Source organism: Ambystoma mexicanum, chromosome 10 (genome assembly GCF_040938575.1).
Source record: "Ambystoma mexicanum isolate Mex_15411 chromosome 10, UKY_AmexF1_1, whole genome shotgun sequence".
Classification (NCBI taxonomy): Eukaryota; Metazoa; Chordata; class Amphibia; order Caudata; family Ambystomatidae; genus Ambystoma; species Ambystoma mexicanum.
Genome location: NC_090932.1, coordinates 99547719 through 99567160, shown reverse-complemented (window position 1 = coordinate 99567160; position 19442 = coordinate 99547719). Strand labels below are relative to the sequence as shown.

Genomic DNA, 19442 nt, shown 5'->3' with positions numbered 1-19442 from the left:
ATAAGAATGTTTGGCCCTTGCAACATAATGTGCTTAATGTGAAAGGTAGTTAAAGGTTTTACAGAATTAGTCTTCGCCGCCTTGGGACCTTGGACAGCTTGCCAGGCACAACTACTCAAGGTAGTGGGAATGATCACAAAGGTTCTGCGTGTCCCCAATAAGTTACCATCTCCGATCTCCTAGGCCCCGAGACAGAACATTTGGCTTTGAACGTGGTCAATTGCATCTTACCACCTCTGGCTCGATGGGGACAGCGCCCCTCGAATTATTAGGCTCTATCTTGCATATTCAAGTCACATGTGTAAGGACCTCGAAATGGAGCTCTCCTGCTTGTAATTAAGAGGGTTTTGGGCTGTATCCCTTGCAGGTGTCTTATCGCTTTGGTTAACTGGGGACTGCTGTTTGGCTCGGGGATAACGTCACTGCATTTTCATTTCGTTTGGGCTTCTTCATTCGTCCGCAACCCTTTTCTCTTGTCCTCTTTCTTGTCCTTTATGGCAAGTCTCTCTGTGCCTGGTGTGCTTTGTGGTCTCATCCACGCAGCGGTATCAGCGTGCCTGACAGGACCTGCAGACCACCACTGGCTCACTGTGGCCATGCCACTGCTTACTGCTTCTCTCTTCTCTCTCTCCTTTCTCTCCTTCCCTCTTCTTCCCCCTCTGTCCCCCCGTTCTCCCCCTTCTCTCTCTCTCCCCCTTCTCTGTCTCCTCTTCTTTCTCCTCTCTCTTCTCTTCTCTCTCCTCTCTCTCCTCTTCTCTCCTCTTCTCTCTCATATACTTAGGACACCACACATTCGCATCCTCGACTCCCGCTTGGCAGCATGTTTGAAACTCTCCGGCTCTCCGGAGTTCCCAGTCTCCTCCCCTTACAGAGATGATGTAGCCATGGACCTTCCCCAGCTCAGCTTATCTCCTGTTCTCTCGTGAGGTTTCTTTAAGACCTTTGTCTCAGTGATTAAACATTGTCGTCTCAGGAGAATGAAATCCTTTCCTTAAACTAATATTTACAATTTGTTTCACAAAAACACATATTGGTTCCTTCTTTGTATGAGTCCTTGTGGGGCATGGTTGAAGAGGTACATTTAGTTGAGTCTTTAGAGAGTTCCTCACAAGAACAGGAGTCCTTGTACCCACAGGGGGAGTCTCTCCCAGTGAGGTCCTGCTTGCCTCTACCCCTAGGGAGGGCATTCCGGAGCTGGCTCACCTGCCTAACCTCTCAGGGGCGAGGCCCCCCGCACCCTTGGGGAGAAGGGACAAACTACTGTCAGGCGTTTCTCTGTGCCCATTCTGGGATTTTCTGTTTCTCCCCTCTGTGGTGGGTGTTTCTCTTTTCCACTCACCAATCTGGGGTTTTCGGTCGCTCCCCACTCAGGGGCTTTTCTCATTCTTACTCCCCACTCAGGGTTGTTTCTCTTTCTTAGTCCCCACCCTGTGGACTTTCTCCTTCTCACAACCTCACTGGGGTTTTCTCTGTTCTCTCTACTCCTCAGACATTTCTCTGTCCTCGCGCTGGTATTTTCTCTATTTCTCCTCACTCTGGGGGGTGTTTCTCTTTTCCAATCACCACTCCAGGGTTTTTGGTCTCTACCCACGCTGGGCTTTTCTCTTTCTTAATCCCCACTGTGGGGTTCTCACTACTTCTCCCTACTGTGGAGTGTTGCTCTTTTCTGCTCCCCACTCGGGTTTCCTCTATCGCTCCTCACTCTGGGGCTTTTCCTTTTCTCACTCCCCACTCTAGGGTTGGCTCAGTTTCTCTCCATTATGGGACGTCTCTTCTTTCTCTTTTGCCCACCACCCTTTCCCGTTGAACCACAGCATACCTGGTTGTCTTGAGCAGTGCTCCTTGCGAGGGGCATCGGGTCGGCTCTTGTCACAGAGCCGCTTACATGAAACTTCAACTGGTCTCTGAGGTGCACAGCCTGCTCATTGCAGTTTCTCAGTAGAGTTGCTTGCGCAACCTCTCAGCTGGGCATCGTGTTGGCTGGTGGAGGGTCCGTTTCCTCGTTATCGCAGTCTCTGGGGCTGCTTTGGTCTGCCCTTGACTACTTCTTGCTGCACCCTCCTGGTTTGGGTCCGGGACTTTCACACTGATGCTGGCGTTCACTTTCTCTTGGGTAAACAGTACACTGCAGGGCCTGGTAAAAGCCTCTTGTGATTGTTTGTCCCAGGGGGGCTGCTCCAGGGGGCTGGTTGACTCCTTTTTCCTCAGTCTTTGGAGAAGATTGGGTACAGCTAAGGCCAGAAGCCAGGTCGGCTATTAATAAATGCTGGATGAGATCATGGTAAACCCCAGTCCCTAGAGACCCTGCAAAGTTGTTAGGAATAAAGGGGAATAGGGATGGTGACCTATATCTGTATTGGAGTCTCTGTCCCCTAAGGGTGGTTCGCCTACAGAGGATCCTGCTTACAATGCCCCCTAGGGGATTTTAAGCATAGCAGTCTCACCTCCATAGTACCAAAGGGGGTGGGCCCCCGTGGGTATAGGTGACAATCTCCTTGGATTTGTCACACCTACCAGAACAATTATTCCTGTCTCTAAATAGTGTGGCTGTGCAGCCAGTTCCCGAACATACAGGCTTTGAGGAAGCAAAAGCCTCACACTAAAAAATTCCAGAGTGCTGGTATACAGTGACTCCATTCTAACCACTTTTTGGTGCCCTGACCTTGCTGGTGATCCTTATCCCATTAGCTGTATCTATAACTTCCTGTTCCAAATCACGGTAAAACTGCTCAGACAGGCAGGAATATTGGCTTTATAAGGGTATTGTCGCTCCCATACAGCAGGGATTGAAATTATGATTGGATAAGCAGGAGCCGATAGCAACTCTTGGGTATCCCGCACTAACCAGTGACCAGGTGCTACCACATCAGAGCAAGAAGCTAGTTCATAGTATTAAAGTCACCAGTTGGCCCGGGGAGCCAAACGTAGCTCCTGGCGGCTGTTGGCATCAAGCTGACCAAGCTCTTCTAGGCTACAAGCAGGAGCTAAAAAGCTCCCAGCTCCCCATAATTTGTAACCCTGTACAATACTTTTTGTCATTACAATTCTCCTGGACCCCTAGAGGAAATGTAAATCATTTTACTTTTATTTGTCTACTTTTCCTTGGTGGGGGAATATAAACTTCATCAGAAAACGCAAACTGTAGTACAACTTTTTCGGGAACGTTATGTAGATCCACAAATAGGTTCAAGTAGTCCTGATCTTTGGGGTCTCTGTTGAATACTACAGTGCTTGATACTGGCTGCTGCAGTATCAGCTCTGTTCAGAGTAAGAGATGGAAACCTAGTGGGTGCATAGTCAAAGGACATCCGCAGACTGTGTATCCCTCTGTGTGCAGCTTCTCCCCCTCTATCGCTTTCATGCTAATGGTTCACAAGTGGTCATCGGAAATAGTACATTGAAAAAGCACCTGATGTAGTGTAAAATGCATGTTGTCCAGAAAATGAAGCGTTGTGACAAAAATAACAGTAAAAAGTCGAAAACGCAGGTTTATTTGAATTCATAGGTCATGGTCCTGAAGTAGTTCCCTAGTGAGAATATGCGGATATTTATGCCTTACAGCACATACATTTAATAATGCCATGATCAGTATGAGGCAGTCACATTTTTGTGACTCAATACTGTACTTGTAGCCAATACAGTATTTTATTAGCGGGGGGAAAAACAGGCATATTCCTCCAGTGACAATTAAACATGTTAATGTTTACAACGGTTATGATAGCATGTATTTACTCAGGAGTCTAATAAGAATTTAATGTGCAAACCCACTAGATTGCTTCTAGTTGGACTACAAAAAGTTGTTACCTAAAGTAGGTTTATATAATGTAGCGGAACAGGGCAGTGGATTGATGGAATACCGAGTTGGGATGACGCTCTCTCTTGTACATTTACTGCAATTTTCACGCAAGTAGGGCATATTTGATGCACATTTCTTGGGGGAAGGGGATATTTTATTCTGTTGGAACTGCCTCTTTGTTTTATTTATTTAAGTCAAGATGTGTTTACTTCACTTAGCTTTTTTTTCTTTCTTCACAGCCCTGAGGAACTGTACACAAGTCGCCCATATGGCGCTCTGGACTCTGGCTTCAATAGTGTGGACAGTGGTGACAAAAGGTGGTCTGGGAATGAGGTAAGACAAATGAAATTGTAACTTTCTCATTTGATTTCTTTGAGAGTTGTTCTTTCCAGATTATTCTTGTATGTCCTCCATCCTTCCTGTGATAACATAGTTTGAGGTCAGCCACTGATCATGCAAACAGCATGCTTGAAGATTTGGGGTTCAGTGGCTTGTGGTAGGTGGTACATCAATCTGGGAGGGAGAGGGGAGGGGTCATATTTTAGTAAAAAAATTAAATGAGTTGTTCCTATTGGAATAACACATGATTGTTATTCCAATAGGAACAACTCGCCATTTTTCCTCTGGGAGATGTATTATCCTTTGGAACAAATTGAAATTGTTTTCAAAGATTCTAGATCCCCCTACAAAGTCGTTATATGGCGACATGTATCGGGCCTTATCAAAGAAACAGTCTAAGGCTTTAAATAGCTTTAATACAGATTTTGGTGAATTTTATTAGCAATAGATTCAAATTGCCTTTCATTAGTTGAGAACCTGCAAAAGGTGAAGAAAAATGTTTCATGAGTTTTGCAATCAGCAAACTTACATTGAAAGTTATAAATCCTACCTAGCGTATGCAAACATTTTGAGACACTATGATGCTGCCCAAATTCCTCTCCAGGTTCCCTGTTAGGAATTAGTGCTGTATCTATGTGAGATTTGGTTTTACCTCTTGGAAGACAGGGACCATATTGAGGTCTTAAGAACATTAAAGGCTGTTTATTGTGCCAAAGTTCACCTTTGCTAAAGATTTTAAAGCACTTGCTAATTAGTTGTGACAACGCAAAGAAAACGTTAAAAAAGGTTTTCTGCATGAGTTGTGCTTTTTAAACTTTGAGTCCTTTTGCCATGTTTGATGGAGGGGGGCGGTAGGTTGCGTTGATTTTTGCATTGGAGTGCTACTTAATCACAGTTCATGATCTATTAGGAAAATTGATTTGAAGTCTTCTGTATTTTTCTCTTGCAAATAAATTAATATGTATGTTTTATGTATTTGGAATTGTAATTTGTAATATTTGTTTAACTTTGAAAGGTTTTATTAAACTAAAAGCAAAAAACCCATAAGATCGCAGCGATTAAGACAGCAGTTGTATGTGAAGTGATCAAAGTATGATGGAATTGTACCCTCTGACCGCCAGTCTTTTTCTATAGTTCCTGTATCTTTTACCTTGCACATTAACATCAGCGTTGTCACCAACTTAATGTTGATGAGGCAGTACCCTAACTTTCAGCAGAGAATAATCAATGTTGTGTAGTCACGGGTCTCATATTATTCATGCTCCGCACTCGACTGGGAATTTCTCTCGAAGAACCAATACTCTGAAACTCCAGGATAGTTAGTCAGCTCAGTGGGTAATCCGGAATAGGGGTCCCCCACCAATCCGCGCACACACATGATATGCTCACTCTCTTCTACACCAACAAACAATAGAACGTAGCTATACCTCTCGATCAATTATGCCTAACTGCACACATACCTACACACCTCAACAGTCTTTAGAACACAGCCATACCCCACAAAAACATTGGCCTCACTGCACACATAATCTCATACATAAGCCCCACCATGGCAGCTCCACCACCACCAGAATGCAGTCTCTGAGGTCAACGGCCTTGCTGCACACATTCTGCTGATCCCGCACAACCACTGCACCCGCGCCTAGCATTAGAATGCAGCTATTCAACCCGCAAACCACACTTGCAGCACACATACTGAGTGCACCCAAGTACTATATACTATAATACTACTCTCTCTCTCCACTGACTTGGAATACGGTCCCTAAGAGTGCTCATCCCACAGCGCTTTGAGATCATACCAATGGTATATAAGGTGCTGTACAAAAGCACACTTGTTTTAGCACCCTTTCTACTAGCCACCATGTGAGTTTCTGCTTGAAATGGTTTTGCTTTTGTTCTCCTTGAGTTGTAAGGTGTGTTTGTAGCACAAAATGATTGCTTGGGTTCGGTAAAAGGTTTTTACCATTATTTACGAATGCCTGAACATCTTTGAGAGTGATGGCCAACATTCTTATCAGAGAGAAAAGCAGTATGAGCTGTTGACCTCTCTCCCTCTCTCCCTCTCTCCCCCTCTCTCCACTAGTATTGTTTCTGAGACGGGATTTATTACATGACCAACCTGTAATATGTGGAAAATGGTCACTTTCTTCACGGGCCATGATCGTCGGGTCATTGATTAGTTAGTCTTTGAATAGTTCCCCGCTCTTTCCAGTGGCGCACTTGATCTCCAGCATGGGGTCTGGCATGGATTCACATGTTTATGAATATTCCCCATCGTCATGCTGGGAATCCTCAGTAAAAGAAAAAACAGTTTCACTTTAAACCTGTATCGCTCCTCTAAACCAATCACTGTCATCTGGGTCATACTGCCCCCATCCAATGACAGTCCTCTCCATAAGCTCCACCCCTCGTGGTAATCTTCAGAGTTTTACTGCATGCTTCAGTGTTGGGAGTCCTCAAGTTGGTCTTGTGTTTTGTGTTTTTTCAGATTTTTAGCCACAATAGTTTGAAATTTGACTGAATTTTGCTTAATTATCTTTGATGAAGGAAAGAAGTTGGCAGCGGGGATCCGTCGCATCGAAGCTTTGGGAAGGCCCTGCCTTGGACCTACAATTATGCCTTTCAAGTATGATTGAAGAGAAGAAGGAAAGTCATAGCCTCTTCAAACTCAGCAGGAAGTGTGGATTAAGGAACGTTTTTGTGGAAGATCGGCATCTTAAATTCTTATATTGCCTGCATTCGGACCAAGATGAGGAGGGATGCAAGGTGTGCCGTGGTTTCTTGAAGACAAACAAAAAAGACTGCTACAGCAGACTGTCGGCGCGACTCAAGTCGAGCAACGCCACTGCCTCAGCCGCGGGGCAGAGCCAAGCCTCATCTAGTACTGGCTGGTCCGAGGAGCAAACTACCTCTGGGAGGCGGTCAAGATCCTTTGAAGCCGCCCTGATCTCAGGGATCAAAGAGAAGGCCAAGCTCTGCGCCACTGCGTTTGCCGCTGATGCGGGCACTAAGTCGGGGAAAAAGGCGATCGCCATCACCATCGGCCTCTACGGTGAGTCTACCATCGAAAGGGTCCTCTTCAAAGAGGAAGTCCCCAAACCCGGCAAAACTCTGTGTCTGTGGATAAGCCGATGAAGGACAAGTCTAGAGAAGACTTGTCAAAGCTGGCAAAGACCTTGCAGCATGCAGGTCAACAGTCGACAATGGCACTGTCAACAAAATCTACAAGCTCATAGTCTACGAACTCGACGACGACCGCTGCGATAGCACTGAAGGAGAGTGGGTCAGCGAAGAAGATGGCAGCCACTCCACAGGTGTCCTTACGCCCAAGGCGAAATACGGCTGCGGAAGCAGCAACAAGGGGGCAGCCACTCCAGGGTCAGGGAAGTACCCGGCGACCGCACAGACACAGCAGCCTCCTGAGAAGGAGAGACAGACCGTCCCTCCGGTGGCGCTCCCACAGTACTTGGACCAAGCGGCTGTACCAGACAGACCAGAGCAGATCTACTTAAGTACCGACTAGGAAAATGATCTGCAGGAGGATTGCTACACAGATCACGAGGGGTCTCCTGCTCGCAATAGGAGTTGCATCAGCCCAGACTCACCCTGCACACACTGGTCCAAAGTCCTTGACATGCCGTTCGATCGGCACAACCTATTTGGGAAGTTGGTAGATGACACCCTCCAGGCCTCAATACCGACGCAGAGACTGCACCCTCTCGGAGGACCCGGCAACAGAGATAGTCCTTTCGTTACCCAAAGGGGAGAATCGCCAGATCGTCAAGGGATACACCACCCCCAATCGTTGGCTTTCCTGCTTAACCACTGAGGAGGCTTACAGGGTTGCTCCCAGGCCTACGGCGGTGGCACCCAGTGTCGTAGCCCCAATTCAGGACGCAAACGACAAAGCGGGAGGCCGAGTATTAAACTTTGTTCGTCAGTGGCGAACAAACTCAACAGACAAATAGTTGCTGGATGTTCTTCAGCAGGGGCACAGTTCAGAATTTTAAGACTGGTGCTTCTCCCAGCCTTCTCTCCACTCCTCCCTCCTGGTGGGCAACAAGAACTAAACACGGCCCAGCTGCTGCAGGAGGGTCAGGTCATGCTACGCAAAGGGGCAATAGAACCAGTACCTCAGCACCTCCGGGGCTCCTAAGTGTGCTCCAGATACTTTCTAGTGAGGAAAGTCAGTGGGGTAGCGACCAATCCTAGACTTGCCACACCAAGATCCTTGAATCACAAAAGTTCAGGATAGTCATGTTGCAGCACATGCTCAACCAGCTGTGGAAGGGGATTTTCTGGCAACTCTCGATCCAGAAGATGTGTACTTCCACATCCCTCATTCATCGCAAACACAGGAAGTTCCTGCATTTTGCTGTTGAAGGGAGACATTACCAATTCAAGGCCCTTCCCTTCGGCCTGAAATCGGCCTGAGGGTATACACCAAATGCATGTCCCCGGTAGCAGCGCATCTGCGATGCAAGGGATTCCACGTTTACCCTTACCTGGACGATTGGCTCATCTGGTTCCGCTCCTATGCACTGGCAACCCAGTAAACAGCGGAGACCACACAATTTCTTACTTTGCTAGGATTCTCGATCCACTTTCCAAAGTCCTACATAGTGCCATCTCGTAACGCACTGCTCCTGGGCGCCCGGCTCAACACAGCATAGTGTCTGGCGACTCCTTCAGAAGAGATGGTGAAGGCACCTCCCCTCCCTCTTTTCCCTCCCTCTGTCTTGTGGAATGTTCGGCACTACCTCAATTGCCGTTAGGCATAGTAATAGCAGCTGCCTGCCTTTTGCATCCTTCTTGTCCCTGCCCCCCTTCCCCCTCCCCCCTTTTTTTCTTTTTCTTTTTATCCTAGCACTAACTCTTATCATTTGTTCTTCGACCTCTGATAACAGCTTGTCTGTCTCCCCCCCTTCCCTCCTTGTCTTCTCCTCCCATTCCCTCCCCAGCACTACCTACAATAGGCATTGACCGTTACTGATAGTCACTTGTTCTGTTCCTCTTACCCTTTCTCTCCACTCCCCTCCCATCCTCCCCCTCCTCTTGTCATTCATGCACTGCAACAATGGTCATCAGGCATAGTAATGTAATGTTACTGCTAGTCTTGTCTCATTTTTTCCTCCCCCCTCCTCTCCCTTATTGTTCGATGTTTTTGTACTATCTGATATGATAGCCTTTTTCACATTCTGATTTGTTTCAAGGACCTGTAAGAATGTAACTGTATCCTCCCATGTTCCCTCGCTCCTTGAAGCCCTTTGAAACACTTTGTGTATAGGCGCTATACAAATAAACAATCAAACAAATCAATCGGAGGACTCTGGCTCCCTGAAGAAAAGGAGTTAAACGTAAACGTCCTGTAAGTGCGGGCGGTCGTCTGGGCCCTCGTGTCGTTCCAGCATCAGCTGCTCCACCACACTCTCCTTGGAAGCCCAGTCTCTATGGCACTGGGCCATTCTTCAACGCATGTTTCTCGTCCTGTTTCACCCGGCAGGCGTCAAGAACACTTTAGCGGACTCTCTCAGCAGGGAGCTAATGTCCTGCCACATATTAGAGCTTCAGCAAGCACAAGTGTTGCGCATCTTCAGTGATAGCGGTCTTCCTCAGATCTACCTCTTTGCAACAGCTGCCAACTACAAGTGTTACAAGTTTGCCAGCAGATATCCTCAGCTGAAGTGTCTGGCGGATGCCTTCTTGTTCCCCTGGGAGGGGCTCTTCCTTTATGCCTGCCCACCAATTACGCTTCTGCAATGTGTGACCAACACACTCAAGACTTTGCCACTGCAGGATGATCCTCATTGCGCTGGTGTCGCCGAGGCAGATCTGGTACTCGGAATGTCTCCATTTGTCGGTGGTCCGAGCCATCCAACTGCCGCCACTTTCTGACCTCATCTCTAGAGAAGGGGGATAAATCCAGGACTACGACCCTGTGTCCCTGGACCTCACGGCCTGGCTTCTGCAGCCTTAGAATTTGCACACTATTTGCTGCCCTTGGAATACAAGAAGATCCTGGCCAGGGCCCCTTACACGTCAACTTGCTTCTTCACAGCGTGTTGCCGGGCGCCATAAATTGCACTGCTGCGGGTCACTTCTCCGTAGCTCCTTTTCTTGCCCATGCATCTATCAAAGTCCGCCTTGCCGCCATATCCCGGTGCACGCAGGCTCCGGGCAAACTCTTCTGCGGTTGCACGGGCTCGTTGAGTTCCTCACAAGTCTCTTCAGGAGTTTCCAGCCGGTGAGGGCTCCTGCCCCGGAAACTAAATGTGGCCTGATCTATGGTCATGGGGCCTCTGCATTTTAACCAATGAATCAGGCCCCTTTAATGTTTCTATCATGGAAGACCACCTCCTGGTGGCTATCAACTCGGCCAGGCGGGTTGTGAAGATGCAAGCCCAATCCTGTGAGCAGCCGTATTTGTCCTTGCACACAACTAAAGTAGGGTTACCGGTCATTTGGTAGAAAAAAAAAAGGTCGACAGGACAACTGGTCGACACAATTTGGTCGAAAGACAAATGGTCGAATTTTATTTTTTTTGGTTGTTTCACATTTTTCTTTTTTTTTTGGGGGGTAGTCCCCCCAACCCCCTTTTTTTGCTTAAAAACCCTTTTTTTTCCTAAACGAAAACCTGAAAAATATATATAAAAATAAAAAAAATTCGACCATTTGTCTTTCGACCAAATTGTGTCGACCATTTGTCTGTCGACCAATTTTCTGTCGACCAAATGACCGGACAGCCTAAAGTAGGTCTGAAAACCTATCCTACCTTCATGCCGAACGTTCCATCACTTTAATCTCAATGAGCCTTTGGTTCTACCAGTTTTCTTTGCAAACCCGTCTTTGCCTGCTGAAAGGGTGTTGCATTTGCTGGACGTTGCTCATGCCCAGGTGCCCAGAAGTTCACGCACAAGACACTAGGGAAATGGTAAATTTGGACATGGGAAGACCTTGTCTACGGCTTCCATCTCCAGTTGGCTCTGCGGCTGTATCCTGCATTGCCGTTGTTTGGTCAACAGACCACTTCTCCAGGCCAGCCCAGAGCCCGCTCCACCAGAGCCATCAAAGCGACAACTGCGTTTGTCTCTGGTGTTCTCCAGCTCTACATCTGCAGGGCTGCTAAGTGGAGGTCGACTGACACTTTCTCGGAATTCCGTGTCAACAGGGATTCCAGGGAGGAGTCCCGCGTCATCCACGTGGTGCTACATAACATGTTTGTTTGAGGCGAGTCTGTCTCAGGGGTAAGTGTATTGCTTCTGTGAGCCTTGCCACCACCCGTGGTTGTTTATTTGTACTGTTGTGTAATCGTATTCATGAGCATGTGAATCCATGCAAGACCCCATGCTGGAGAAGGTAAAAGTTACTTAGCTGTGACTCTTGTTCACCAGCATGGGTCTTGCATGGATTCACATGCAAACCACCCTCCCTCTTTCCCCTCTCTGGCTCTTCTTGGTTCATACTGCCACTTTACGTGCACTACCAAATCTGAATATGGCCACAAGGGGTGGAGTTTAGAAGGATGAGTGTCATTGGCTGGGGGCCGTATAACCCAAAGGACACTGATAGGTTATAGATACAAGCAGTGAAAGCTAAACTGCTTTCTTTTCACCAAGGATTCCCAGTCTGATGATGGGTAATATTGATGAGCATGTGAATCCATGCAAGACCCACGCTGAAGAACAAGAATTGCAGATAACTCATTTGTACCTTCCTCCCCCTCCCTTGCTTTACAGTACCAATTGCAAGTTTCGGAAGTCATTGGTCTGCAGACTAATTTTGATAGCACCTCACTAGCCATAGAGGGTGTGATTTTCAGACCTCCTGCAGCTCGCAAGGCCCGGTCCATCTTCCAGTCCTCAGCAGGGGCTTCCTCATGCAGCAGCATGGGGCAGTGGAACACCCAGACCCAGGGAAACTGGCGCTCTCGGCATGCCTCCTGATCAGTGAAGGTTTCGCCGTGCGCAATTCTCAGCAAGCAACTGTGGCATTATCGTTCCCAATACAAAAGTGAGTGGACTAGATTCTGCCATTGGGCTCAGGAGGCGGGTGTGGACCCCCTCACTTGCCCCCTTGATGATGTTCTCTCCTTTTCTGCACATCTGGCCTGCTGCGGGGTCCATGTGGATACTTGCTGCATGTATCTGGTGGCCATCAGGGCCTACAAAAAATCAGATGACACTTTCTCAGGAGCTAACCCCGTGATCAAAGCACACCTCAAGGGCTTAACAATGTTTCCGCTAGTGCACAGGCCCCACCCCATCTGGGACCGGAATGTGGTGTTTGCAGCCTTGCAGCTTAAGCCTTTTGAGCCGATGGCTTTGGCTGACATCAAGTGGGTGACTCAAGTCGAACCTGCTGGTGGTGCTCATCTCGACACATAAGATTTTTGAGCTGCAGGCGCTGTTGTCATGCGAGCCGTTCATGCTTTTTCACAACGAAAGTGAGTCTGCGCACTCATCTAAAATTCCTGCCCAAGGTGGTTTCCCCTTTTCATCTAAATCAGATCTGTCTGCTCGGTTTTCTTCCCTAATCCGCCGATCCTCCTTGGATATACAGATGGACCTCAAGTTTTACCTCTCCCGGATGAAGACATTCTGGAGGTCTGAGTTGCTTGACACGTTTGGAGGCTCCGCGTAGGGTATCCAGGCATCCAAGTTATCCATCGCCCATTAAATGGTCCTGGCCATTTCAGAGACCTACGCGGCTACTGGCAAAAAGGTTCCTCCAGGTATCCATGCATTAAGGACCAAAGTGACGGCAGTAGATTTCAAAGGCATGTCTCCTGGGAGGTAATCAGCAAAGCAGCAACTTGGGCCACGCCGTCCACGTTCTGCAAACACTGCTCTCTGGACACCAGCTCCAGAAGGGACGCTGCGTTAGGACGAGCGGTTCTCAGGAACCTCTTAAAATCCAGCTGAATTTTCCTCTCCACCCCGTTCTCTTTTTTCATTGGAATCAGAGTAGAATAACAACATAGCCTAGCTTACCAGAATCCGAGGTGTTAAAAGGGGAATAAGGGCTAGTGGGCGGTCTGGCACCCAGGGCTGCGCCCCGCACGCTATACTACATTTAAAGGGGAAGCTTAATTATTTTCACTGCCAAAGGTTCCAGGTACACCCCCACAAGCATGGAGGAAAGGGGTACTTAGGGCTATGAGTACTTTTGTGTCTCCCACCACTCGTGATAAGGCCCTAGTCTCTGTACTCAGTGGTCTGACCGTAGTACTAGCCACATCGGAGCACAATCCAGCACACAATTAAAATCACCAAGCCAAAGGGTCCATTTGCGTCTATGTTGGACGAAAAGCTCTTGCATATTCTGAAAGAACTCTGCCTGAGCCATGACAGGAGTGTAGGTCCCGAGAAGGAACATCCGTGTCCCCAGGATCTCCCCAAGTATGGCCACATACTGGCCTTCCTTGTCTATCATGGTTTGAGATTTCTTCAGCATTGTTGCATCCCTAACCCATATGAGCACCCCACTACAGCCCGTGGCATATCTCCAAATGGGGGGTCTTCTGCCCGGCATCTTGTGCGCTCTTTCACTAGTAAACCACATTGATAGTCCCCCAATCTTGAGGACATCTGTGAAGAGCCGCTCGAAATACAACTCCATACTGGGGCCTTCCTCTCGTTCTGCAATCAAAATTCTGATATTCCTTTGCCGAGAGCGGCCCTCCGCATCTTCGGCTTTGACGTCGAGCACTCTTGTTGCAGCTGCCCGTGCGTCATTTCAGGATTTTAGTACGGTGACCTTGTCTTCCAATTCCCCAACTCTTTGACCTGCTTCAGTCACATGTTGCCCCATCTTCCTATGGTCTGCCTTCACAAGGAAAAGTTCAACTGTAACCATCTGAACCTTACACTCAAGTGAAGTCCTTGATTCCTGGATTCCTGCCAAAAGCTGCTTCATGGTTACGATCTTCTGGCGGGCCTACATCCATGCCTTTAGCCAACTGCGCTTTCTGTTTATGATGTTTACTCCTACCCCCCATGCACAGCTCCTGTTTCTGCTGGCCCTTCCCCATCATTCAGTATACCTCTCGTGGGCCCGTTCCCACGCGGCGCCAGTCCACCACCCTACGACTCCTAGTAAGAACATCTTGGTGGCTCTTTCAGATACTCACCAGCCCCTCCAGTCAAAATGATTGCATTCTGCAAGCAACCAGCACTCCACAAACCCAACCTTGCCCCACTTTTGCCCCATTCCAGCTTGTAGACGGGTTCAAACCCCAGTCACAGCCTCCTGTCTACCCTGCTATCCTCTTTGTTGGAGTTTAGCTGGAGTCCCACTCCCAGCTATTTCCAGGCCCCAGCCTGTAATATCCAAACGTGGTTTCAGGCATGGCTTGACCAACGAGCTGGAGTGTGCAGACTACACACCGCACAGGTTCGCTTCAGCCCACGATGCTCCGTACTCTGTCCTGCCTGTGATAAGTCACCCAGAGCAGCACTTGCGTACTGACTCCCCCAGGGCCAGGTAAGTCGGTAGTAAATTCATTCGGAGCTTGCCCTCAGGGCCTCCTCCGCCACAATGCCGCTCAAGTAGGCGTCCGTATGGGCCCCCCTCACCCCATCTGTCACAGCTTTTCTGGTAGTCCAGCAGGCCTCTCACCTCCTACAGGGGTGGTGGTCTTGATCATTGCTGGCTGCAGACATGGGTCTAATAAAAAAAAAAAGGAAGTCCTCACCACGCCGCCGTACATAGCCATGTCACATGTCCAAAAGGCTTCTCCTTCCTCTACAGAACACCCTGGGATGCCGTCACCACAGGCACCAGTAGCTCCCGGTGCAACGCCGTCTGTCTGTACCTCTCCCTGCACACATCTGCACTGCACTCACCACACCGTCAGACTGTCTTAAGCACAGCTGATCCTCTGAAGGCACTAGAGCCTCGGATTCGGTCTGTCTGGTCACTCCCACCCTTTGCGTAGTCCTCCTCTGTTCTGTGCCTTAGTGCCCTCGCAACCTGCAAACCACTCAGCACGACACTCAGCGGATGTGTGCAGGGAGAGGCAGACGCACCGGAAGGCCAACACCGGTCCACCGCCGTCAAATGAATGCTGCTCCGTTCCTGGGTCGCACAATACCCGCACCACAGCTTCAGTAATACGTACACAACTGAACACGTTGTATGGCTGAACTGATTTGTCAGGATATCTGGGGTGATGTCCCTGAGTCTAACCGAGCTCGTCCCAGCCTTCTTGGTTGGGCTCTCTAGCCCCCCCCCGCCCACCAGAATTCCATACTTTAATACACGTGTCTTGCTGAACGCTTCATTGGCTGGCAGTGGAAGATTGTGTTTAGTTTAAAGTGGAATGTCTTATCTTTTTAGTTTTATTGGTGTACCATCACGGTTATTTTACAAGAATTCAGTTAAACATTTACTGGTTACTCTGCACACCATGACAGAGTTTTTGACTTAAACAAAATGGCTGATGGGACTAGCATTTGGAGCGCTGGAGCCTGTCACCACCAGGCTCCTATTTCGCCACCTTCCTTTAGTTTGGAGTTTATTCACAACATTCACTAACGTTTCCTGTCTTCCCACTCTGGAGTCCGCCATGAGGTCTGTCATTGTGTAATAATCTCCCGTTCTCCCCTCTCTTACCCATCGTGCTACTATCCTGTCCTCCACTCTCCCTCTGCGCCCACTCTCCTCCAAATTTCATTTCTCCCTCCAAGTCTCTGGGGACTGTTGATTTCCTCCTAGATGGGGCCTTTCCGGATCGTCTTTCCAGGAAGGATGCCCATTCCATGTCCCTTGAGGGGGATTGGCCATGTATCTGTCTAGCGAGCTGTTCCATTCGGTATATGTTGAGGGCCTTAGCTGCCCATTTCTTTTCGCTGGGGAGTTCCACCCTTTTCCAACCTCCTGCGATACAAGCTCTGGCCAACAGCAGGAAGTGTGGCATGAGCGGGAGCTTAGTCCAGTCTCCTTCCATCACTGCTATCACAAATAACACCGGGAGAGGGTCCAATCGTCTATCCACCCCATCCAAGTTCCTAATCCACCCCAGGATTTCTTTCCAGTATCTCTGCACCCTGTTGCAGGCCCCCCACATGTGCCAGTAGTCTTCCCTCAGCCCGCATTTCCTCCAACAGTGAGGGTCAGCACCCGTGTACATCAGTGATAGTCTCGCCGGGTCCCACTCGCACCTGTATAAGAGGTTTAACCCGTGAGTTTATATTGGCAGGCCACTGATGTGCAGTGGGCATTATCACACAGCCTTTGTCACTGATCATCTTCCATCTCAAATTCCATATCCCTCTCACATTTCCTCATGTACACCTGTCTCCACCCTGTGCCTCCAGTAGGGCCTGGTAAAATCCGGGAGATGAGTCCCTTCGTCCTCTTTCCTGTAGCCAACACCGTCTCTGTACATGTCAGTTCCCTTTGCAGGTCTTCCTTCTAGTCCTGACATCAGTACCCCTTTGAGTTGCAAGTATTTAAATACCAAAATCTCCCCCCCTCCCCTCCCAAAATAGCTTCCAGCTCACTTTTCTCTATGAACACACCTTTTTTCAGGACCTGCCACACTCTTTCTACCACTCCCTCGAGCCAGTCTTGGAATCTCTCATGTCCGGAGATTTGGTCCCTTATGGGGGGTGCCCAAATGTGACTCGGGGATAAGGGCCAGGTTGATACCCCCGCCATTTACCTCTTAACTCTCCAGAAGGACCAGAGCTGTCCCAGGTGGCAGTGTTGAGGGACCGGAAGGCTCCGCCCTTGTACCGGCAAAATGGCCGAGGGGCTACACCCTAGCACCGGAAATACATCCGAGGGGGGCGCTTAAACGCAGCTCTACCGACTCCCGGGCCGAGGGTGTCACACCTCCCGGGCCTAGGCCTGAGGAGCAGGGTAGGCCTTGTGATCCAGAGTCCTGGAGGAGGCTGGGCCCAGCGAGCCGCGCAACATGTCGCAGGCATCTCGACAAGAGGGCCGCCACGCCAGACAGAGGCCCCTGTACGTCATTCCAGGAGTTTGGCAAAGAACGAGTGTCGAGGTGGGACGGGCCTCAACCAGGTACGTGGCCGACAGCCTATCCTTCTTATGTGCAAGGCAGCTTCCCACTGCTTCGATACGGGCAGGGTATGCAGCGGCTTCAGCAGCCCCTGGCTACCCCGTCAGTATCCCCTAGACACCCCTCAGACCAGTGAAGAGGGGTTCTTCGAGAGGTTCCTCAGGCTCTTAAAGTCACCTCGAATGGGGGTTATCCTCAAGGACGCCATCGGGGAAGTCCTCCCGACTATGCTAGTGGCACCACAAGTGCCTCGGCCGGTGCAGCCGCTGGTCCCGGCTCCCCAGCCGACTCCTCAGGCGGCTCCGTACCAGTCTCCGCCGCCTCCTCAGCTTCCGGCTGCGGTCCCTGTGCTCCAGCCTCCAGCCTCCAGCTCCAGCTCCACCTCTGCAGGATCCTCCTAATTCACAGGACACGGATGACGAGGGGGATCCGGACACGCCATCCTCAGCCAAGGCCTTCCGCGAGCGTCTTGCTGGCCTGGTGAAATACCTGGGCCGGCCCCAGTCCGAGTTCGAGCAGCCGGCAGAGGGAGTTCTGGCTGAAGTATCATGCAACATCCCTCTGCCAAAACAGGGATTCCTCTGCAGACCGATGTAGTCTTCCTGGCCAAGAAGGGTTGGCTTAAGCCCCACTCGGCTCAGCTGGTCAATCGACACCTGGACGTCAAGTACAGGCAGATGGAGAGGATACACTCTTGCTATCGGCCCATCCTCAACCACACTCCTCAGTGATCGCTGCGTCATCACTATACTCCAAGCCTCAGTCGTCCTCTGCCTCCTCCTCTGCGGCTCTACTAGGCAAGGAGGAGAAGATCGTGGAGGCACACGGAAAGAAACTCTATTCCAACACGTCCCTGCACCTTTGTCAAGCCGATGCCATGCTGGCTGCCGCTAAGCAGAGGTTATGGCTGGAATTTGCGGACTTCCTCCCAGAACTCCATATGCAGCCCCAATCACGTTTTAAGGCAGGGCTGGCAGAGGCCAAGCTGGTAGCGCATAACCGCATGGAATCCACTGTGGCCCATATCGACACCTCTGGCCGTGCCACCTGTATTGCCACAGACATGAGGACAGCCTGGCTCCGGGCCACGGAATTCATTCCGGACGTCCAGGAACGCATATTAGATCTGCCGTTCAAGGGGGAGGATCTCTTCAACTACACCACGGACGAAGAGCTGGATAAGAAGAAAAACAGCTCACAAACGGCCAAGTCTTTATCCATCTTGACAAAGACCACGCCCAAGTCGTACACCTAGTCACAGCAGCGCTCTGACAGGGGGCGTAGGTATGGAGGGTTCCACAGCTTCCAGGAATGGAGATCCAGGCAGCCGGACCGCTTGCCGTCTCAGAACCGGCAGAAGCAACAAAAAGTAGGTAGGGGGGATTAAAGGCTTTTTCCTGTCACCCTCCTCTGCGACAGCCTCCAAGGGAAAGAAGGCATGACACGCCCCTTCGGGTCTACGTTTCTCCAGTGGGGGGTTAGGCTTGCTCTCCATGCACATTTTTGGCGCCAGAATTTCGCAGACCCCCTGGATCCTCTCTGTAGTATCCACGGGGTACCACCTCCCTATTCCAGCCTCTCCTCCCTCCTCCCCTCCCCTCCCACAGGTTGGGACAGCAACTCTTTTGGCGGAGATCCGGTCGCTCGTAGAGCCCGGCAGTGAAGGAAGTCCCAGCATCCCAGCGAGGCTTGGGCTTTTACTCTAGGATTTTCACCATTCAGAAGAACCACCAGACGGGCCCGACAGTTGTGCTGGACCTTTCCACTCTCAACCTCTCATTACCCCTTCAGAAATTCAAGATGGTTACGCCAGCTTTTATAGCGGAGACATTTTGCAAGGGAGACTGGATGTGCTCCCTGGATCTGAAGGACGCGTACCTACACGTCCCGATTTGGCAGCCCCATCGTTCTTTCCTACAGTTCAGGTTAATGGGCTACCATTTTTAATACAAGGTCCTTCCTTTTGGCCTCATTTCGGCCCCCATAGTCTTTAACAGACTCACGAATACGGTGGCTGCCCTCCTCAGAGCGCAGGGCCTCCACATCTACCCATACCTTGACGACTGGCTCGTCAAGCCTACATCTCCGGAATCGGTTCTCCACTCTTCCCGATCTATCATACAGGGTGCTAGGCAACCAGGGCCCAGTACAAAGGTAAATGGACCAGATTCTGCCACTGAGCAGACTCCAAGGAAAGCGACTCCCTGGCATGTACCTTGGACGACGTGTTCTCCTTCTCGGCGCACCTCGGGCACTCTGGGGTGCAGGTGGACACCTGCC

At 49.8% G+C, this 19442-nt stretch overlaps 1 protein-coding gene across 6 annotated transcripts in view; it reads left to right on the top strand.

Annotated features, from left to right (window-relative positions):
• The window catches only part of LRCH3 (leucine rich repeats and calponin homology domain containing 3), a 1351362-nt gene that overhangs the window by 605737 nt on the left and 726183 nt on the right, over nucleotides 1–19442 (top strand). For all 6 annotated transcript variants that reach the window (XM_069617579.1, XM_069617576.1, XM_069617577.1 and 3 more), the window contains exon 7: nucleotides 4036–4129. In XM_069617579.1, the coding sequence (XP_069473680.1) occupies nucleotides 4036–4129 (94 nt within the window). The remainder of the gene's footprint in view (nucleotides 1–4035; nucleotides 4130–19442) is intronic.